The 14,685-nt window shown below is 52.8% G+C and overlaps 1 protein-coding gene across 6 annotated transcripts in view; it reads right to left on the reverse strand.

Moving 5' to 3' along the window:
- Nucleotides 1–238: 238 nt before the first annotated feature.
- MAPKAPK3 (MAPK activated protein kinase 3) overlaps nt 239–14,685 on the reverse strand; it is a 31,487-nt gene continuing 17,040 nt past the window's right edge. For 4 of the 6 annotated variants that reach the window (XM_017498161.2, XM_017498226.2, XM_037739593.1 and 1 more), the window contains 9 exons: nt 9,109–9,248; nt 7,805–7,869; nt 7,259–7,338; nt 5,018–5,141; nt 3,770–3,845; nt 3,297–3,421; nt 2,737–2,822; nt 2,359–2,439; nt 239–1,645 (listed from right to left, as the gene is read on the reverse strand). In XM_017498161.2, coding sequence (XP_017353650.1) covers nt 1,493–1,645; nt 2,359–2,439; nt 2,737–2,822; nt 3,297–3,421; nt 3,770–3,845; nt 5,018–5,141; nt 7,259–7,338; nt 7,805–7,869; nt 9,109–9,248 — 930 coding nt within the window. In that variant the 3' untranslated portion in view covers nt 239–1,492. Of the gene's footprint in view, nt 1,646–2,358; nt 2,440–2,736; nt 2,823–3,296; nt 3,422–3,769; nt 3,846–5,017; nt 5,142–7,258; nt 7,339–7,804; nt 7,870–9,108; nt 9,249–10,250; nt 10,412–14,685 lie in introns of all 6 variants that reach the window. The other 2 variants (XM_037739535.1, XM_037739509.1) reach the window with 1 other exon arrangement.

Below are 14,685 nucleotides of genomic sequence, written 5' to 3' on the forward strand. Positions count from 1 at the left end.
ACACACACTGCACAGGGGCGGCACAGAGCTGGGAGGTATGTGGCAGCTGCCATCCCTCAGCTCCTCTGACCTTTCTACGCCTAGCAAGGACCCAGTGGCCTTGGAATTAGCATGGCATGCTTACCAGGCCTGAGGCACCCTCTCCAACTGGGGTGAAATCACTAGGGAGTGTGAGAAGCTGCCCTTGGGCCACTTTTGTCCACCCCTGTAGACAAAGAGTAAACCCAGGAGCCAGGAGGAAATGATGAAATGGTGTTTATTACGGTCTGGATGTAAAACCCAGCAGTGTTGTCCTATCTGACATGGTCTAGGGTTTCCCAGCCAGTGAGACAGGGGCCAGGAAGGAACTAGGCTGGGTGTCAGGCACTTGTCAGGCAGTATTAGGCACTTGGCACCCTGAGGCTACCATGACGGGGTGGGGCTGGGTAAGCCTCCATCAGCCAGGCAGGTGTCTTTGCCCCGACTCAGGCCCAAGCCAGGACCAGACCTCTGAGCAGGGCTCGGTCACCTTCCCCAACCTCAGGTCTGACCCAGAGTAAAGAAAGAGACCTCAGGTTAATGGGAAGCCTCTTTAGCCCTGCTCTCAGCCAGCCACTTTCACACAAGTACACCAAAAGATAGCCCCTGAAATCAACAGAGAGGGGCTTTCCTGCCTGAGATCTGGTGAGCAGGTGGGTGCAGGGGAAGTATACTGGCTTTTGTCACAGTGACATTTTCCAAAGTGGAAAAAGGTTAAAAATATCCCTCACCTTAAGTTGAGATGAAAAGCCACCCTTTGGGGTAAGGAGTAGTGATGGGATGGGGAGGCCCAGGGATTCCCTCAGGGGAGAGCGCTGAGTGCTGTCTGGGCTGGGGCTGCAGCAAGGCAGGGCTGGACTGCACAGGGAGGCAGGCAGACTGGACCCTGCAGCCTCAGGGAGCCCAAGGAGGAGTGAGACTGAGGGGGCAGCCAGTGTTCGAGAAACCAGCCTCCCCAAGAAGGCAGAGGTGAACCTTGGATTGCCCCTCCTCCCTTACTCACTCACTCAGCATTCACAGACAGCACGTGGTCCCTGGTCACCATGGCAACCAATGGCCAATGCCTTTCTCAAGGCCAGGCCCATCTGCCCACCCCGCAGGGGGATGTCTCAGTGGAAGACGTGGAAGATGGGAAGCTCAGCCACAACTCCCAGTGGCCTAGAAGGCTAAGGCCATGTACCAGGGCAGGACAGCACAGAGGCCTCACTCAGGCCACCCTGGCTAAAGGTGCTGCTGCGGCAGCAGGCGGCTTCCAGGCCATAGGCCCTGCCCCTCTCTAGGGCTTGAGCCTGGGCCAGAGATCTGAAGGAGGTTTAGGGTCAGTGTCCTCCATCCTGAAGTTCCAAGTGACAAATTAAAACAAAACAAAATCCTTTTGTTAAAAGAATGACCCTGGGCCCTCCTGGCCAGGGCCTCAGCACACTCCAGCCTGCCATGCAGGCTCAGAGGCCTGGCTCCTCCAAGTCCCCATGAGCTACTGGTTGTTGCAGCCTTGTGTGGCAGAGGAGCTGCCTGCCTGCTTTTTTCTCCGCTTGTTGAGGAGCCGGTTGTTAGAGGTCTTCAGGTCCTTGATCTTCACCTGGTCGTAGTCTACCCGCATAGTGGCCAAAGCACTGGTCATCTCCTCCTGGGGACAGACAGGATGGGGGGGGCACTAAGAGATCAGGATGTACTGGCCTTTGGAGTTATCACCCCCTGCCTGGGCAGCCTCTTAACAATATCAGTGACAGGCTGTGCTGCCTCTGTGCCTGCTGTGTGCCCAGCACTGGGACAAGCCATTTGCATCACATGATCCTCACTATAATCCTCTGTGGTAGACACTGAGCTTATTCACTAAGGCACAAAAGGATAGTGACTCCCTGGGACCACACCAAGGGAAAGCGGGATAGTGAACTAAACCAATTCCACCACAGAACCACTAGACCTGCAGAGAATGCCATCTCGCTGGGTAGGCAGCACACTGGGGCCTGGAGATTGTACTGCTGGAGTTGCTACTCCATGTGTTCAAACATGGCCTCTGCTGGGTCTAAAACCAGGCTGACCACCCTCCCAAATGTTGTTGGTTATGAGGTTGTCATCCAAGCTTGGTACCAAAGCCCCATTCATTGAGGAATTGAGTCAGGAACAGCACACTGAATGGAGTAGTGTGGCCCAATCCTTGGAGTGCCATGTGAGGCACTCCAGAGGTCGGACCACTGCGACAGTCACTGACACCCCATGCTCCAGGCATAGAAAGGGCCCAAAGACCCCAGATCCTGGGTAGCCACCACCCTGAAGTCCCTTTTGCCAAAATCCTGGAACCTGCAGTGAGAGACAGAGACTAAGGCAGAGCCCACCCACCTTGACTTCATCCCAATGATCTTTGTCCTCCTGTAGCACTCGGGCCGTGTGGAGTGGGGTCTGTGGCACCACCATCGATTGCTGGAAGGAGTCCCGCACCCATGGATTAGAAACTGGAGGCACCTGGGACAGCACTGGCTTCCCCTACTCCACCCCCTTCTCCCAGTCTCATATGGGAAAACTAAGGCTCAGAGCAGGGAAGAAGCCTCATTGGGGCAGTGGCAAAGCCAGGTTGTAGGTGAGGCCCTACTATCTACCTGTGCTCATGGGCCCATTCCAACCCTGTACCAGGGCCTCAAGGCAGAGCCACCACCCTCCTGCCCCGCAGCCCCGATCCTGCTGGACATCCTGCCTGCTGTGGGAGGAGGAGGCGCTCACATTGATCCAGGGATGGTTCATGAACTGAGTGATGGTCAGCCTCTCTGTGGGGTCTGTTTTCAGCAGGAGGCGGATCAGCTGCTTGGCTAGGGAGGCCAATGGAAGAGAGGGGAGCGGTGAGGTTGCAGAGTTCCTCAGAGCCGGCTACATGCTCTGCTGGGACAAGGGCTGCATGTGCTCCCAAATTCCCAACCCACAGAAATAGTGAGCTAACAACTATTTCTTGTTTTAAAGCACTAAGTGTTCAGGATAATTTGTTAAGCAGCAGTAGATAACTCATACAGGAGAGGCTTGTTTGTGGTCCTCAGAGGGGAGAATATGAATGAGGAGTAGGAGTCAGAGAGAATTTTAAGGAGGCAAGTTTTGAGCCTGTTTGGCAGATGTAGAAACTGGGGCTCAAGAAGCTTAGGGGACTTGCCTAGGGTCCCGTAGCTGGGAAAAGGGGGAGTCAGATTTGAACACAGGTCAGTTTGACACAGGTCAGTTTGACACCAAAGATTTCCCAGAATGAAAGCCGCAGGGGCCAGGTGAGGCAGGCCGGGGCAGAGAGGTTCACTCACCATCCTCAGAGACCTCTGACCACTCAGGATTGGGGAAGCCATACTGGCCCAGGCGGATCCTCCTCTTCATTCCTGGGGAGATGGCCTGGCCCGTGTTGGAGTAGAAGGGTGGGAAGCCACAAAGGCTGGGGGAAGGGGGAAGGCATTTGGCATAGGGTGGGGGCAGTGCCAGGATGAACCCATTTCCCCTCAAAAGCCCCTGACTGGGGAGAAGGGCAACCAGACACCATGGCAATACAGCCCTCTGGACTCCCAGGCACATCCCAGGAATGCCATCCGCCCTTGGCATCGGGAGACCCTCAGGCACCTGAAGGAGTGGTATCCCATGACCAAAAGGGAAGGGCAGCCTGCATGAGGAGTAACACATACAAGCCCCTCACCAAGGACATAGGGATAGGGGACAGAAGTGGTCCTGAGGGCTCAAAGTGGGGGTGAGGGCAGGAGATGATACCAGGGTTGGGGAAGGTACTCACAGGATATACATGATGACACCCAGGGACCACATGTCACATGACTTGTCATACTTCTCTGGACCCAGGACCTCAGGGGCTGCCAGGGCAGAGAGACAGCAGGACTTTCAGCCTCAAGGGTCTTGGAGCCCAGGCAGGACCCTGAAGCCTGGGCAAGGTGGGGAAGAGGTGCCTGAGTTGGGAAGTAGGGCAGAGCAGACTGGCGTCTGGCACCTTTTGGGAAGGCAGCATGGGTGTGAAGTTGCAGGGGGAGAAAGCTCCCAGAAAAAAACAACCACTTTCAGACATACTCCCAGCTCCCCTGGGCCTGAGCCCCTCTGCCAGTGTCAACCTTGGTGAGAGAAGAGAAGAGAAAGCCAGTCTGGGCTTGATGGGAAACTGCTATAGGTGAGAGGGCCTTGGCCTGCCAGCTGTTCTATGTTCCTTGCCTCCTTGAATGCACAGCCTAGGTGACAGGCAAGGAGGAACCAGGGGCAGGGCTCTGCATTCCATCATTGGCTTGGCTACCAATCCATGGAGCCTTTGTCTTCCCTGTGCAATGAGGTGAATAGGCTAGAAGATTTCTAATTTAAAATACTGCAAAACACATCCTGGTTAACAGAGTGCCATTTAAACTGTCTCAAGGAGCTTCCCACCCCTTCAGCAGCCCTCTATAAAGACCTGTTCTAAGGGAGAAAAGCCCTTTGTCATCACCCCACTCTCAGGTTAGGGGGCAGTTTTGGCAAGGAGCTTTTTCAGATCTGGGGGGTTGCCCACTTGCAGAAGGGCAGGGAACTTTTCCAGGAAGCATGACTATGTGCACACTTCCCAGCCCTGGCTTAAGTGACCCTCTCTCACAAGGCAGGTGACTGGTACCCTTTGTCCCTCCAATGTAGGAAGAAATGCCTGCCCACTTTCTGAATATGAATCTTAGGAAGACAAAAACTAGAGAAAAACAACCGCAGTTGGGCTCCGTCCCGAGCTGATGGCAGCCTTTTATCACATATATATTTAGAGCTGCTGTGATGTCATTCAGCTCACAGGCCACAGCCAGAATTTTCCTGGATCTATTTTCAAAAGCAGAAGCTGAAGTTTGGGAGAATATTTTTGCAGCCTCCGGCCCCCCACGTCACCCGCCTCCATGCAGACAGAATTCTCCCCCTCCCTCCTTGCTGGGCTTTAACCCTTTGGTTTCTGCAACCCACTAGCTACCCCACAATACAGCTGTATAAGTTGGGGTGGGGAGTTACAAATCATGTCCCAAGGACTCACCCACATAATAGGGAGTATAGCAGGGTGTCTGCAGGGCATTTTGGGTGGTCTCCTTAGCAAAGCCAAAATCGGTGAGCTTAAGTACTGCGTCTTTCTCCTTAGATGTGTAGAGCAGGTTTTCAGGCTAGGCCAGGAAAAGAAAACATTGGTTTGGAGTTAGGAACCAGGCAGGGGCAGAGCCCCAAGGTGATCTTCAGCCAGACTCCCCAACTCCATCCCAGTACAGAAGGAGTCAGGTCCATTTATAAAAAGACCTGGGCCTTGCCCACCAATATGGGCCAAATATAGTGAAAACCAAGGTGCCACCTTCATTCACAAAAGAGAAAGCCAAGGCAGGTGTTCAGCCAAGGCTGTTAATGACCAAGTGCCATAGAGAGCCTGGGACAGGAACTTCTGATCCTGAGTTGGTGATATTGCCATGAAATGCCAGAGCAAGGGTGCTAGGAGAAGGTAGTCTGCTCATAAGCCAGTGTTGCCAAGCACATGGCCCATACCCAGCCTAGAGTGAAGCCTACACGGCCAGCAGGACAGCCCCATTGAGGTTGCTCAGGTGAGAAGGCCTGGGTTGCTCAGACCCCAGGAGCTGCACGGAGGCAATCTTCCTGTGTCCCAGGAGTAGCCAGGGGCCTGGCAGATGAGGGCAGTGGAGAGGTCTGTCCCTGAAACTGGTTTTTAAAGAATGGGTAGGATGTAGGCCCATGGAGAGAAGCAGAAGAGACCCCCAAGCGGAGCTGGGGTAGAAGGATGGGGTGTTGGATAGAGCTGTCATTTAGAATCGATAGAAGCTATTTCTCAGGTTCCATTTGAGAAGATCTGACCTTCTCAATTGTGATAAAAACAGAAAAGCAGTTTTAGTTTATCCAAGGGAATCTCCTCTGCAGAAGGCTTTTCTCTCTTTGGGAAAATAAAAGAAGCCAGGGTCCAAGTAAAGCAAGGATTCAGAAGGTATGTCTGTTTGTGGCTCCACGTGTATCTAGAATCAAAGAATAACTGTGCAGCTTGAGGTACTCAGCCAGAGGAAGCACCTGATGCAGCAGCTGGAACCTCAGCTTGCCTCTGTCCAGTCTGAGGAAGAAATAAGCCAAGGAAGGTAATGTTCAAGGCTTGGGGCAGAGGGTCCAGGAGGAACAGACTCTGCTCTGATCGTGCTTACACAGACTGATGTATACACGTGCATGTGTGTGTTGTACATGCAGAGCTGCCTCGGTTTGCATTTCATCCATCTGATCCAGATGACCTCTAAGACCCAGGCCTCTCAGGATAGAAAATTTGGAGAGCTGAGCTTCCAGCTTCAAGACTGGAAGGTGGCCCAACAATTAGCACTACTTCTGTTCCTTCCTCCAGTGCCCAGAAAATGGCTTTTTTCCCTGAAAATGCTGGTATTAGAGGGCCTGATCTGCCAAAACTATGGCTATGACTTCACAAAAGCCCCAACAGGGCCAGGTGCGGTGGCTCACACCTGTAATCCTAACACTTTGGGAGGCTGAGGTGGGCGGGCGGATCACCTGTGGTCAGGAGTTCAAGACCATCCTGGCCAACATGGTGAAATCCCATCTCTACTAAAAATACAAAAATTAGCCAGCTGTGGTGGTGTGTACCTATAGTCCCAGCTATTTAGGAAGCTGAGGCAGGAGAATCGCTTTAACCCAGGAGGCAGAAGCTGCAGTGAACCAAGATTGCACCACTGCACTCCAGCCTGGGTATCAGAGTGAGACTCCATCTAATTAAAAAAAAAAAAACAACCAACTGCATCTGGCAGCCCCTGCCTAAGGCCCGGCACATCGTGTGCACACAAAATTTTTTGCTAAACAAGTGAACAAATGAATGAATGAATCCCAGTGCAGCAACAACAGAGCTCTGGGCAAGTCACTTAATCTTTCTCTGAGCCTTGTTTTCCTCATCTGTAAAATGGGTAATGGCATTTATCTCACAAGTCTGGGTGAGAATGAAATGAGATGCTTGTTAGAGCCTGCTGGCTTGAGGCAGGCACTCAGTTATTCTTATTACTATTGGGATTACTAAGTGTTTGAAGGAAACAAGGACACCCATCTGGTGAGAACAGAATGAGTATGCTGAAACTAGAGAAGAGGCTGAGAAGAGCAGTCTGGAACACACAGCAGAGGCTTTGAATGTGACTATGAAGCCTAGCCTCCATCCAGTGGGTCCTAGATGCCACCAGGGATTGTGGAGTGGGATAGTATCCTCTTCCCTGGGCCCCCAACCTGGATCCTGGAGCCTTACCTTGACATCTCGGTGGGCGATGTTATGGCTGTGCAGAAACTGGATGGCAGTGCCAATATCCCGCATTATCTCTGCAGCTTCTGCAGAAACAGACAAGGGAGGAGGGGGTCAGTGATGCCAGTCAAAGGTCAAGCTCTCACCCTATCATCCCTCCTGGACACAGTCCAGCACCCGATCAGCACAAGACAAGAAGACAGTGACAGCGTTCTTGCTACCCAGGATCTCTATCCTGGACCCCCACCCCAGACACCCCAGTTTCCTCCAAGGATACCCTCAACCCATCTAAACCTCTTTCCTCAGTCCTGAGCTACCTCTCCCCAGCTCAACTCGAGGCAACACTTCCATCCCAAAGCCACAGAGTCCATCTTTGACAAAGTGTCCCAGACTCAGAGAGTCCCTTGTGGGGATGGACATTGAGTCCCACCCTTTCTTGTTCAGTTGGGAAGACTGAGGCACAGAGAGGGACAGGGTCTTGTATCACACACAACTCTCTGGTCCATACCTCTCACCCTGAATCCTCCTGCTGGTCCAGCTACATGCACATACCTCTCTCAGTGAAAGCCTGGTCGCCACGCTCCTGAATCCTGCTGAACAACTCACCACCTTCCATGCTGTAAAAGAGGTGATATAAGCAGAGATGGGGGGGAAATTGCATATCATCCTACACCTGCCCCTGCCCCAAATCATAGGCCCAGGCTTCAGGCCCTACTAAACAGCCTCTGTCAGCCTCCCTGTCCCTTGGAGAACCTGGTACATGGTGGGTTGTCAACTTGTCAGCTTGGGTGGGCTGAACTGAACTCTTAGAACTAGAAGAGGATGGTGGGCTCTGATCCCTGCCAAGAAGCCTGTGTGTTCCCAGTGGCACTGCCCCTACCTGACTGTAAGGCCTTGGGTACTCCCAACCCCTTTCAAGTCCCTGTTTCCCAAATGTGGGATGAGATGTTTATCATCATATGGCCACTGTTCTCTCGGCACCTATTGTATGCCATGCCCTGGGATCCACGTTTTATGAGCACTGCTGTGTGATCTTGGGCTGGTTCTTTCACCTCTCTGTGCCTCAGCTGTCTCTTTTGTACAATAGGGATGACAGCACCAACCCCATAGTCATGAAGATTGAGTATGAAATACACATGGGCCACTTAGAATGGAGTCAAGCACAGGGTAAAGGCTACATTAAGATCTTGCCCATATCTTCACGCGAGTTACAGAGATTCAGAGAGGTTAAGAGCTGCCCTTGGTCACACAGCTAGGGGGTAGCAGAGGCAGGATCTGAACCCCAAATCTGAAGAACTGGCTAACTGGTACAGGAAGGAGGGACTTAAAAGGCAGACAGGGAGGAGCTGGGGGCCCAGAGTCTAAGGAATGCTGGTGCTGAGCCACGGTGTTACAGGCATAAGTCCAGAGTGGAGAAGGCCACTGGCTCCTGGTTCTAGGCCCCAAGCACCCAATTCCTAGTAGGACCATGGGAGCACATACCCAGGTAAAAAGAAGAGAAAGTTGAGGGAACTGTGTGGGTCCTGTTCTTCCCCAAATCCCCCATCTATTCACATTCAGGGATTGGGAGCCTTCTCTAACAGCTCTTTCAGTCCTCCTCACAGGGTGGAAATCACACCCAGGGAGGCCATATTAACCCCTATGGTTTCTTCCCCACCCTTGAGGGAATGTTCTCACAGCCAACTCCATATATCCACAGGCAGGGCCTGCGGCTGCCTGCTCCATTACCCCTCAAGGGCTAGAGAGGCACCCAGATCTGCTACCTGAAAAACAAAGAAAGCCTCTAGAAGCATGGCAGGGAGCCTGGGGACCACAGTGATGCCAAGGGGGTATGGAGACAAGGTGGGCCAGCATACCATTCCATGATGATGAGGAGACAGCGTTTGCCGTGGTGCATGTTCTCATACACATCCAGGATGCAGACAATGTGGGGGCCACCAGAGGCCTGCCAGTGATGGTCCACCTCCTGCCGGGCCTTGGGGCTATCATACAGGAGCTGTGGGAGGGCGGGCATAGAAAGCATCAGGCTCAGAGCCCTCTACCCTCACTTTGCAGACAAAGACATATAAGCTCTGAGGCCTGTGACCTGCCCCCAGGTCACACAGCTTATAAGGAGCAGAATGAGAATTCGAATCCAGGTTTCCTTGACTTGTGGTCCAATGAGCCTCTGGACTTGAGGATCAGTCCTCGGCTCAAGCAGCTTGGCAGGTAGTTCAAGGAGTCCCTGGGAGGTGGCTGACTGCTTCAAGGAACTTAGAGGCCAAAGACGTCCTTGCCTCCCTTCTCAGGGGCAGCAAATAAAATGGAAATTGACTGGGTTTTATAACCCACTCAAATAACACAGCAGTCATAAGACCCCAAGCCAGGGGCCACACATCCCATAAGCCTCATTTTTATAGTGAAGATGACAGAGTTGTTCTGTTTCACAGGCTAGGGTTGGAAACTGTACATGTAAATTGTATAGGATGGCACCTGGTACACAGTAGCCCTTGATGCTTCCCTTGTGATTCTCACCCAGCACAACTGTGAGAAACAAAGTAGAAGGTGCTGGGGAAAGGCTGGGGAGGGGAGAGGGTGCACTAACACACAAATCTGCTCCACACACTTCAGCATGACCAGGAGAGTGCTGGAGTGGGAAGGAAGACTTCCTGCAGGAGGGGTTGAGGCCTGTGTCTGTCAATCTAGCTCCCACAAAGAAACTGGCCCAGAGTGGAGGGAGACAAGGCCACTCTCCTGTAGAGGCGAAGGTAATTAAGATTTCAAATTCTCCAGGAGTGGGTGCAAGAACAAAACTGTCACTATCAAGAAAAGTGCTTCTAAAATGAGTTGCTTGGTCATGACCGCCCAGTCAGTCCCCAGCTTCCAAGGTAGCTTTGTAGCCTGCCTGAGAGCTGCTATGCAGTATCAGGGCAACAATGTCACACCACCGTGAAAGAGGTGGAGCCATCTCAAGGTGACCTAGCTGCCCAGCCTCTACCTTTATCCCATGCTTACAGACCAATGGTGAGGACCCAGAGGTAGAGACTGGGGGCAGGGAGGACCCTAGTTGAGGGAGATGACAGCCGAGTAGAGTGAGATGTGGGTTTGGGATTGAATTCCTCCAATGACTCGGTGTGACCTCAGGCAAACATTCACAGCTCCAAGCCGCAGCCCACAACTCTGTAAAATGGAGTAATAGAAAAGTTATCCCCACAGGGTGCATCCCAGCAAGGCAAGCATCCAGTGGGCAGGCATCAGGATCCTTGCTCAGGTTAGCTCAGCCCTGGACTGTGGCTGCCCACCAGCACCAGAAATGAACAAGGCCGCCCAGTGGCTCTGCTGTAGGGGGAGAAGGAGAAGTCAACATGCAGGAGGAGATGGCCCAGAATGGGGACAGCAGGGACAAGACACCCCCAGAAGGGTTGCTCACTCAAGGCCCAGCCAGTGACACTGTGTTTCCTAATGGAGGAGGGCTGGGGGACCAGGGCTGATGCTCAAGACCAGGACTTGGATCAGCCCCGCTCAGCACCTGTAGGACCCTGGGCTGCCCCAGCCTTAATTTCCTCTTCTGCAGGATGGGGAGAGCCAGTCCACTTTACACAGGGCACTGTGTGGGGTAGGCTCTGGGGCCACACTCTCTACATAAAGGTAAACTAGGGCAGGGCAATGTCCCAGAGAGGGGAGAGGCAGGCAATGGTTTCTCGAGCCTGCTGCCCCTGGCTGTCCCTCCTTTTCTGGAGCTGTTCCCCTCAACCCTAGCCTGGGAATAGACAGTGCATGGAATACAGAGAGTCAGGGGCTGGACAAGCCCTCTAGCAGCTCTGTGCCCCTGCTCCATTACCCAGAGCAGGCTGGGGGTATGTGTCAAGGCTGCTGCGGGCAGATGCTCCTGCCTGCACATCCTGGACCCTTGCTCACACTGCCCTTGCCTGCCAGAACACCCCTCAGGTCGGTGCCCGTACAATTCCCAATCACCAGCTTCCTGCTCAACATTGGGCGCAGAAAGCCCCCACTCATCTCCACCATGTCCTGGGGAGGCTCTAGCTGGGAGTACCCCAGTCCCCGGCCACAGGAGACAAGATGAACCATCCTCCCTCCCTGCACCTGCTTCCTTCTTTGCCTCCTCCCCCTCCCTCTGCCAGGTCCCTTCCTCCCAAGCCTGACCTGACCATCTTCCTGTCAGGCCTCCCAGGCTGGCTCCCACACCCTCTCCTCACTGCCTGCCTTGTGGCATCTCACTCCCACACCAGAGTCCTCCTCCTCTCTCTTAAAAGCCCAAGCTCACAGCTGGAATGCTTTCAGTGAGGTTCTCAGCCCTGCCTCTCCCCTTAGGACTTTAATCTACCTGTGGCCACAGACACTTCCTCACCATCTTCCAGATAAATGCCACCTCTTCCCCTAGGATGCAGGGCTTGCCTTTTTGCCCACTGCACTTCCTGCCACCTCTGGGCCAAAATCACTTTGTTCTGGCCTGAAAAATATATGTGCTGTTCCCAAACAGGCCTTCCTCCCCCAGGTCTCTGTGTCTATGCCTGTGCTGGTTCCTGTCGTGTGCATTCTTGCCTCATCTTCTCCATTGGGTCAACTCCCTCTTTCTGAGGAAACTTCAGGGCTCAATTCATCTCTCTCTCTCTCTCTCTCTCTCTCTCTCTCTTTCTGTCTCTCTCTGGAAAGTTCTCCCAACACCTTTCTTACTGTTTTTTGCCTCTGTTCCTCCTACAAGCTTGGAAGCAGCTTGAGGGCAGAGGAGGGTCAGGTTCACTTGGGGTCCCTGGCTGGGGCCTGGCAGGAAACACTGGGCTCCCAAGCAAAGGATGGGAGGACGGGCCTAGGACTGGAGGGAGATGGGGGCAGTGAGAGGGAGAGAGGGAGGGAGGGCGGTAGATGGCCAAGGAGGGGCCAGAGAGCCTTCCAGCCTGGACCTGCAGCCTGTGCTTCACTGAAGTAGAGGAGCGGGTGGAGCTGCCCTGAGCTGGAGCCTCTCGTGGCTTCCTGCCCCACTCAGTCCATATTTAGGAACCCATTTCCCACATGGATTAAAATAGTCCTTCTACAAGTGCCAAAGCCCTGAAAATAGGCATAGGGTGCAGGGAGGGCTGTCCCCGGAAAATATAATAAATGCCCCACTGGCGTCTCTGCAGAGCACAGGAGCCAAAGCCCTCAGCCTGGACCCACCCAGGTCCAGCTGCCAAGAAATCCCTGAACTGTCTCTCCTGACCCCTTGAGTTGACCCTGAACATAGCCCAAAACCTCCTAGACCCTCAGTTTTCTCATCGTCCTTCCCCATAGCCAAAGCCTTCTCCTCCTCCAGGCTTCCCCTCAATGTCACCTCCTCTCAGAAGCCCTCCCTAACCACCCTGTCTAAAAGGGACCTCAAGAGTCCTTCACTCTCTCTTCATCATTTGTTTTTCTTTCTTTCAATATATCCTTTGTTTATTGAGGTATAATTGGCATATAGTAGAATGTACAGGTCTCAAGGGTCCAATTCAATGAGTTTTGATGATTGCACACACCCTAGGGACCCAAACTTCCATCAAGACAGAAAACATTCCTAGCTCTCCAGAAAGCTCTCACGTCATTGCCCTTTTCACTTCCTGTGCAGCACTTGCTCACAATCTGCAATTAGCTTGTTCCTTTGATAACCCTTTAAGCAAACACACACATACAGATATTGTACTTCCAATGTGCCTGGCTCTGTTTGGGGCACTTCATAAACATTAGGAGGAAAGGACTTAATTATCACCACTTTTTGGTCATAATTGAGGCACAGAGAGGGGAAGAAACTGGCCTCAAATCACATGGCTGATCCCCCAGCCAGGCCGATACCAGCAGCCTCCCTGATCAGACTGTGGGCCCACAGGGCAGGGCCAGTCTGCCTGGCCACCTCTAGGTCCTAATACTGGGGCACAGGGCCTGGTGCAGTCTTGCTCTGTCACCCAGGCTGGAGTGCAGTGACACAATCACAGCTCACTGCAGCCTCAATCTCCTAGGCTCATGCGATTCTCCCACCTCAGCTTCCCAAGTAGTTGGGACCACAGGTGCATGCCACCATGCCTGGCTAATTTTTTTTTTTTGTACAGATGGGTTTTATCGTGTTGCCTAGGCTGGTCTCGAACTCCTAGGCTCAAGCCATCCTCCTGCCTTGGCTTCTGAAATGCTGAGACTACAGGCATGAGCCACTGCACCTGCCAATATTTGTAGATGTAATAAATCTATAGAGTAAGGATGAGGGGAAAAAACTCTCACAACCCATCATGAGGACAAGATAAAATTAAATTGAGGAGGCCCTAGTGAGGCTCAACAAATGGGAGACATGACAACCTGGCCAAACTTTCTCCCTGCTGCCCATGGGCAACCTGTACTTCACCTACCCTCTATGTTGAACTAGGCTTTACCGCCTCTTCCAGGGAGCCCACCATGACTACTCCAGTCCACAAGGCATTACTGCAAGTTGGCCTCCTTCACATAGGTACATGACTCCACATTATTCTTCATAAAAGGTGTCCCAAAGTAAGAGCTCCATCTTCCCAGGCATGAGAATGAGCACAGGGTCAGGACACAGGAGGCCCAGGCTCTATCCCTATTCTCAGTATGACCTTAGGCCAGCCCCTTTTCCTCTCTAGGCCTCTGTTTCCCCAATGTTAAGCTGTAGGGCTTAGGCTATACAGGGTAGGGAAGAGAAGAGAGCAAAAAGGGGGACTTCTAGAAAGGGGTTCCCTGCAAAGTGCCTACCATAGTCCCAATCCCACATCACTGCCCCCATGGAGGGCCTCTGGGTCCCCATGGACTCCATATCCACATGCCTAAGCCCACTGGGGCCTACCTGGAATGGGCAATGATGCCATGGTTCCCAGTCACAGCTGGGAAGACAAGAAGATAGGAGGGGGCTGGACATAGTGGCTCATGCCTGTAGTTCTAGCACTTTGATAGGTCAAGAGGGGAGGATCACCTGAGGTCAGGAGTTTGAGACCAGCCTGGCCAACATTTCAAAACCACATCTCTACTAAAAATACCAAATATTAGCTGGGTGTGGTGGCAGGCACCTGTAATCCCAGCTACTTGGGAGGCTGAGGCAAGAGAATTGCTTGAACCTGGGAGGTAGAGGTTGCAGTGAGCCAAGATCTCACCATTGCACTCCAGCCTGGGTGAGAAAGTGAGAATCTGTCTAAAACAAAAAAAAAAAAAGGAAGAAGGAAGAAAGAAGAAGAAGAAGAAGAAGAAGAAGAGGAGGAGGAGGAGGAGGAGAAGGAGAAGACGAGGAAGATACGAGGGGACTTCTGACAACCCAACAGACCCCCACCCTTGCCTCACTCCTCTCCTATGTTCCCTGAGCTTCCCAGGGGTCCCCCAGAGCTGGAGGGTCGTGATGGCACTTGGGCAGTTCCACAGCTCCAGCTAGTGTTTAATAGGTGCACACAGACACACTCTCACACACACACAGACATACACCCCTG

This window comes from Cebus imitator, unplaced genomic scaffold, assembly GCF_001604975.1.
Source record: "Cebus imitator isolate Cc_AM_T3 unplaced genomic scaffold, Cebus_imitator-1.0 Scaffold0, whole genome shotgun sequence".
Classification (NCBI taxonomy): domain Eukaryota; kingdom Metazoa; phylum Chordata; class Mammalia; order Primates; family Cebidae; genus Cebus; species Cebus imitator.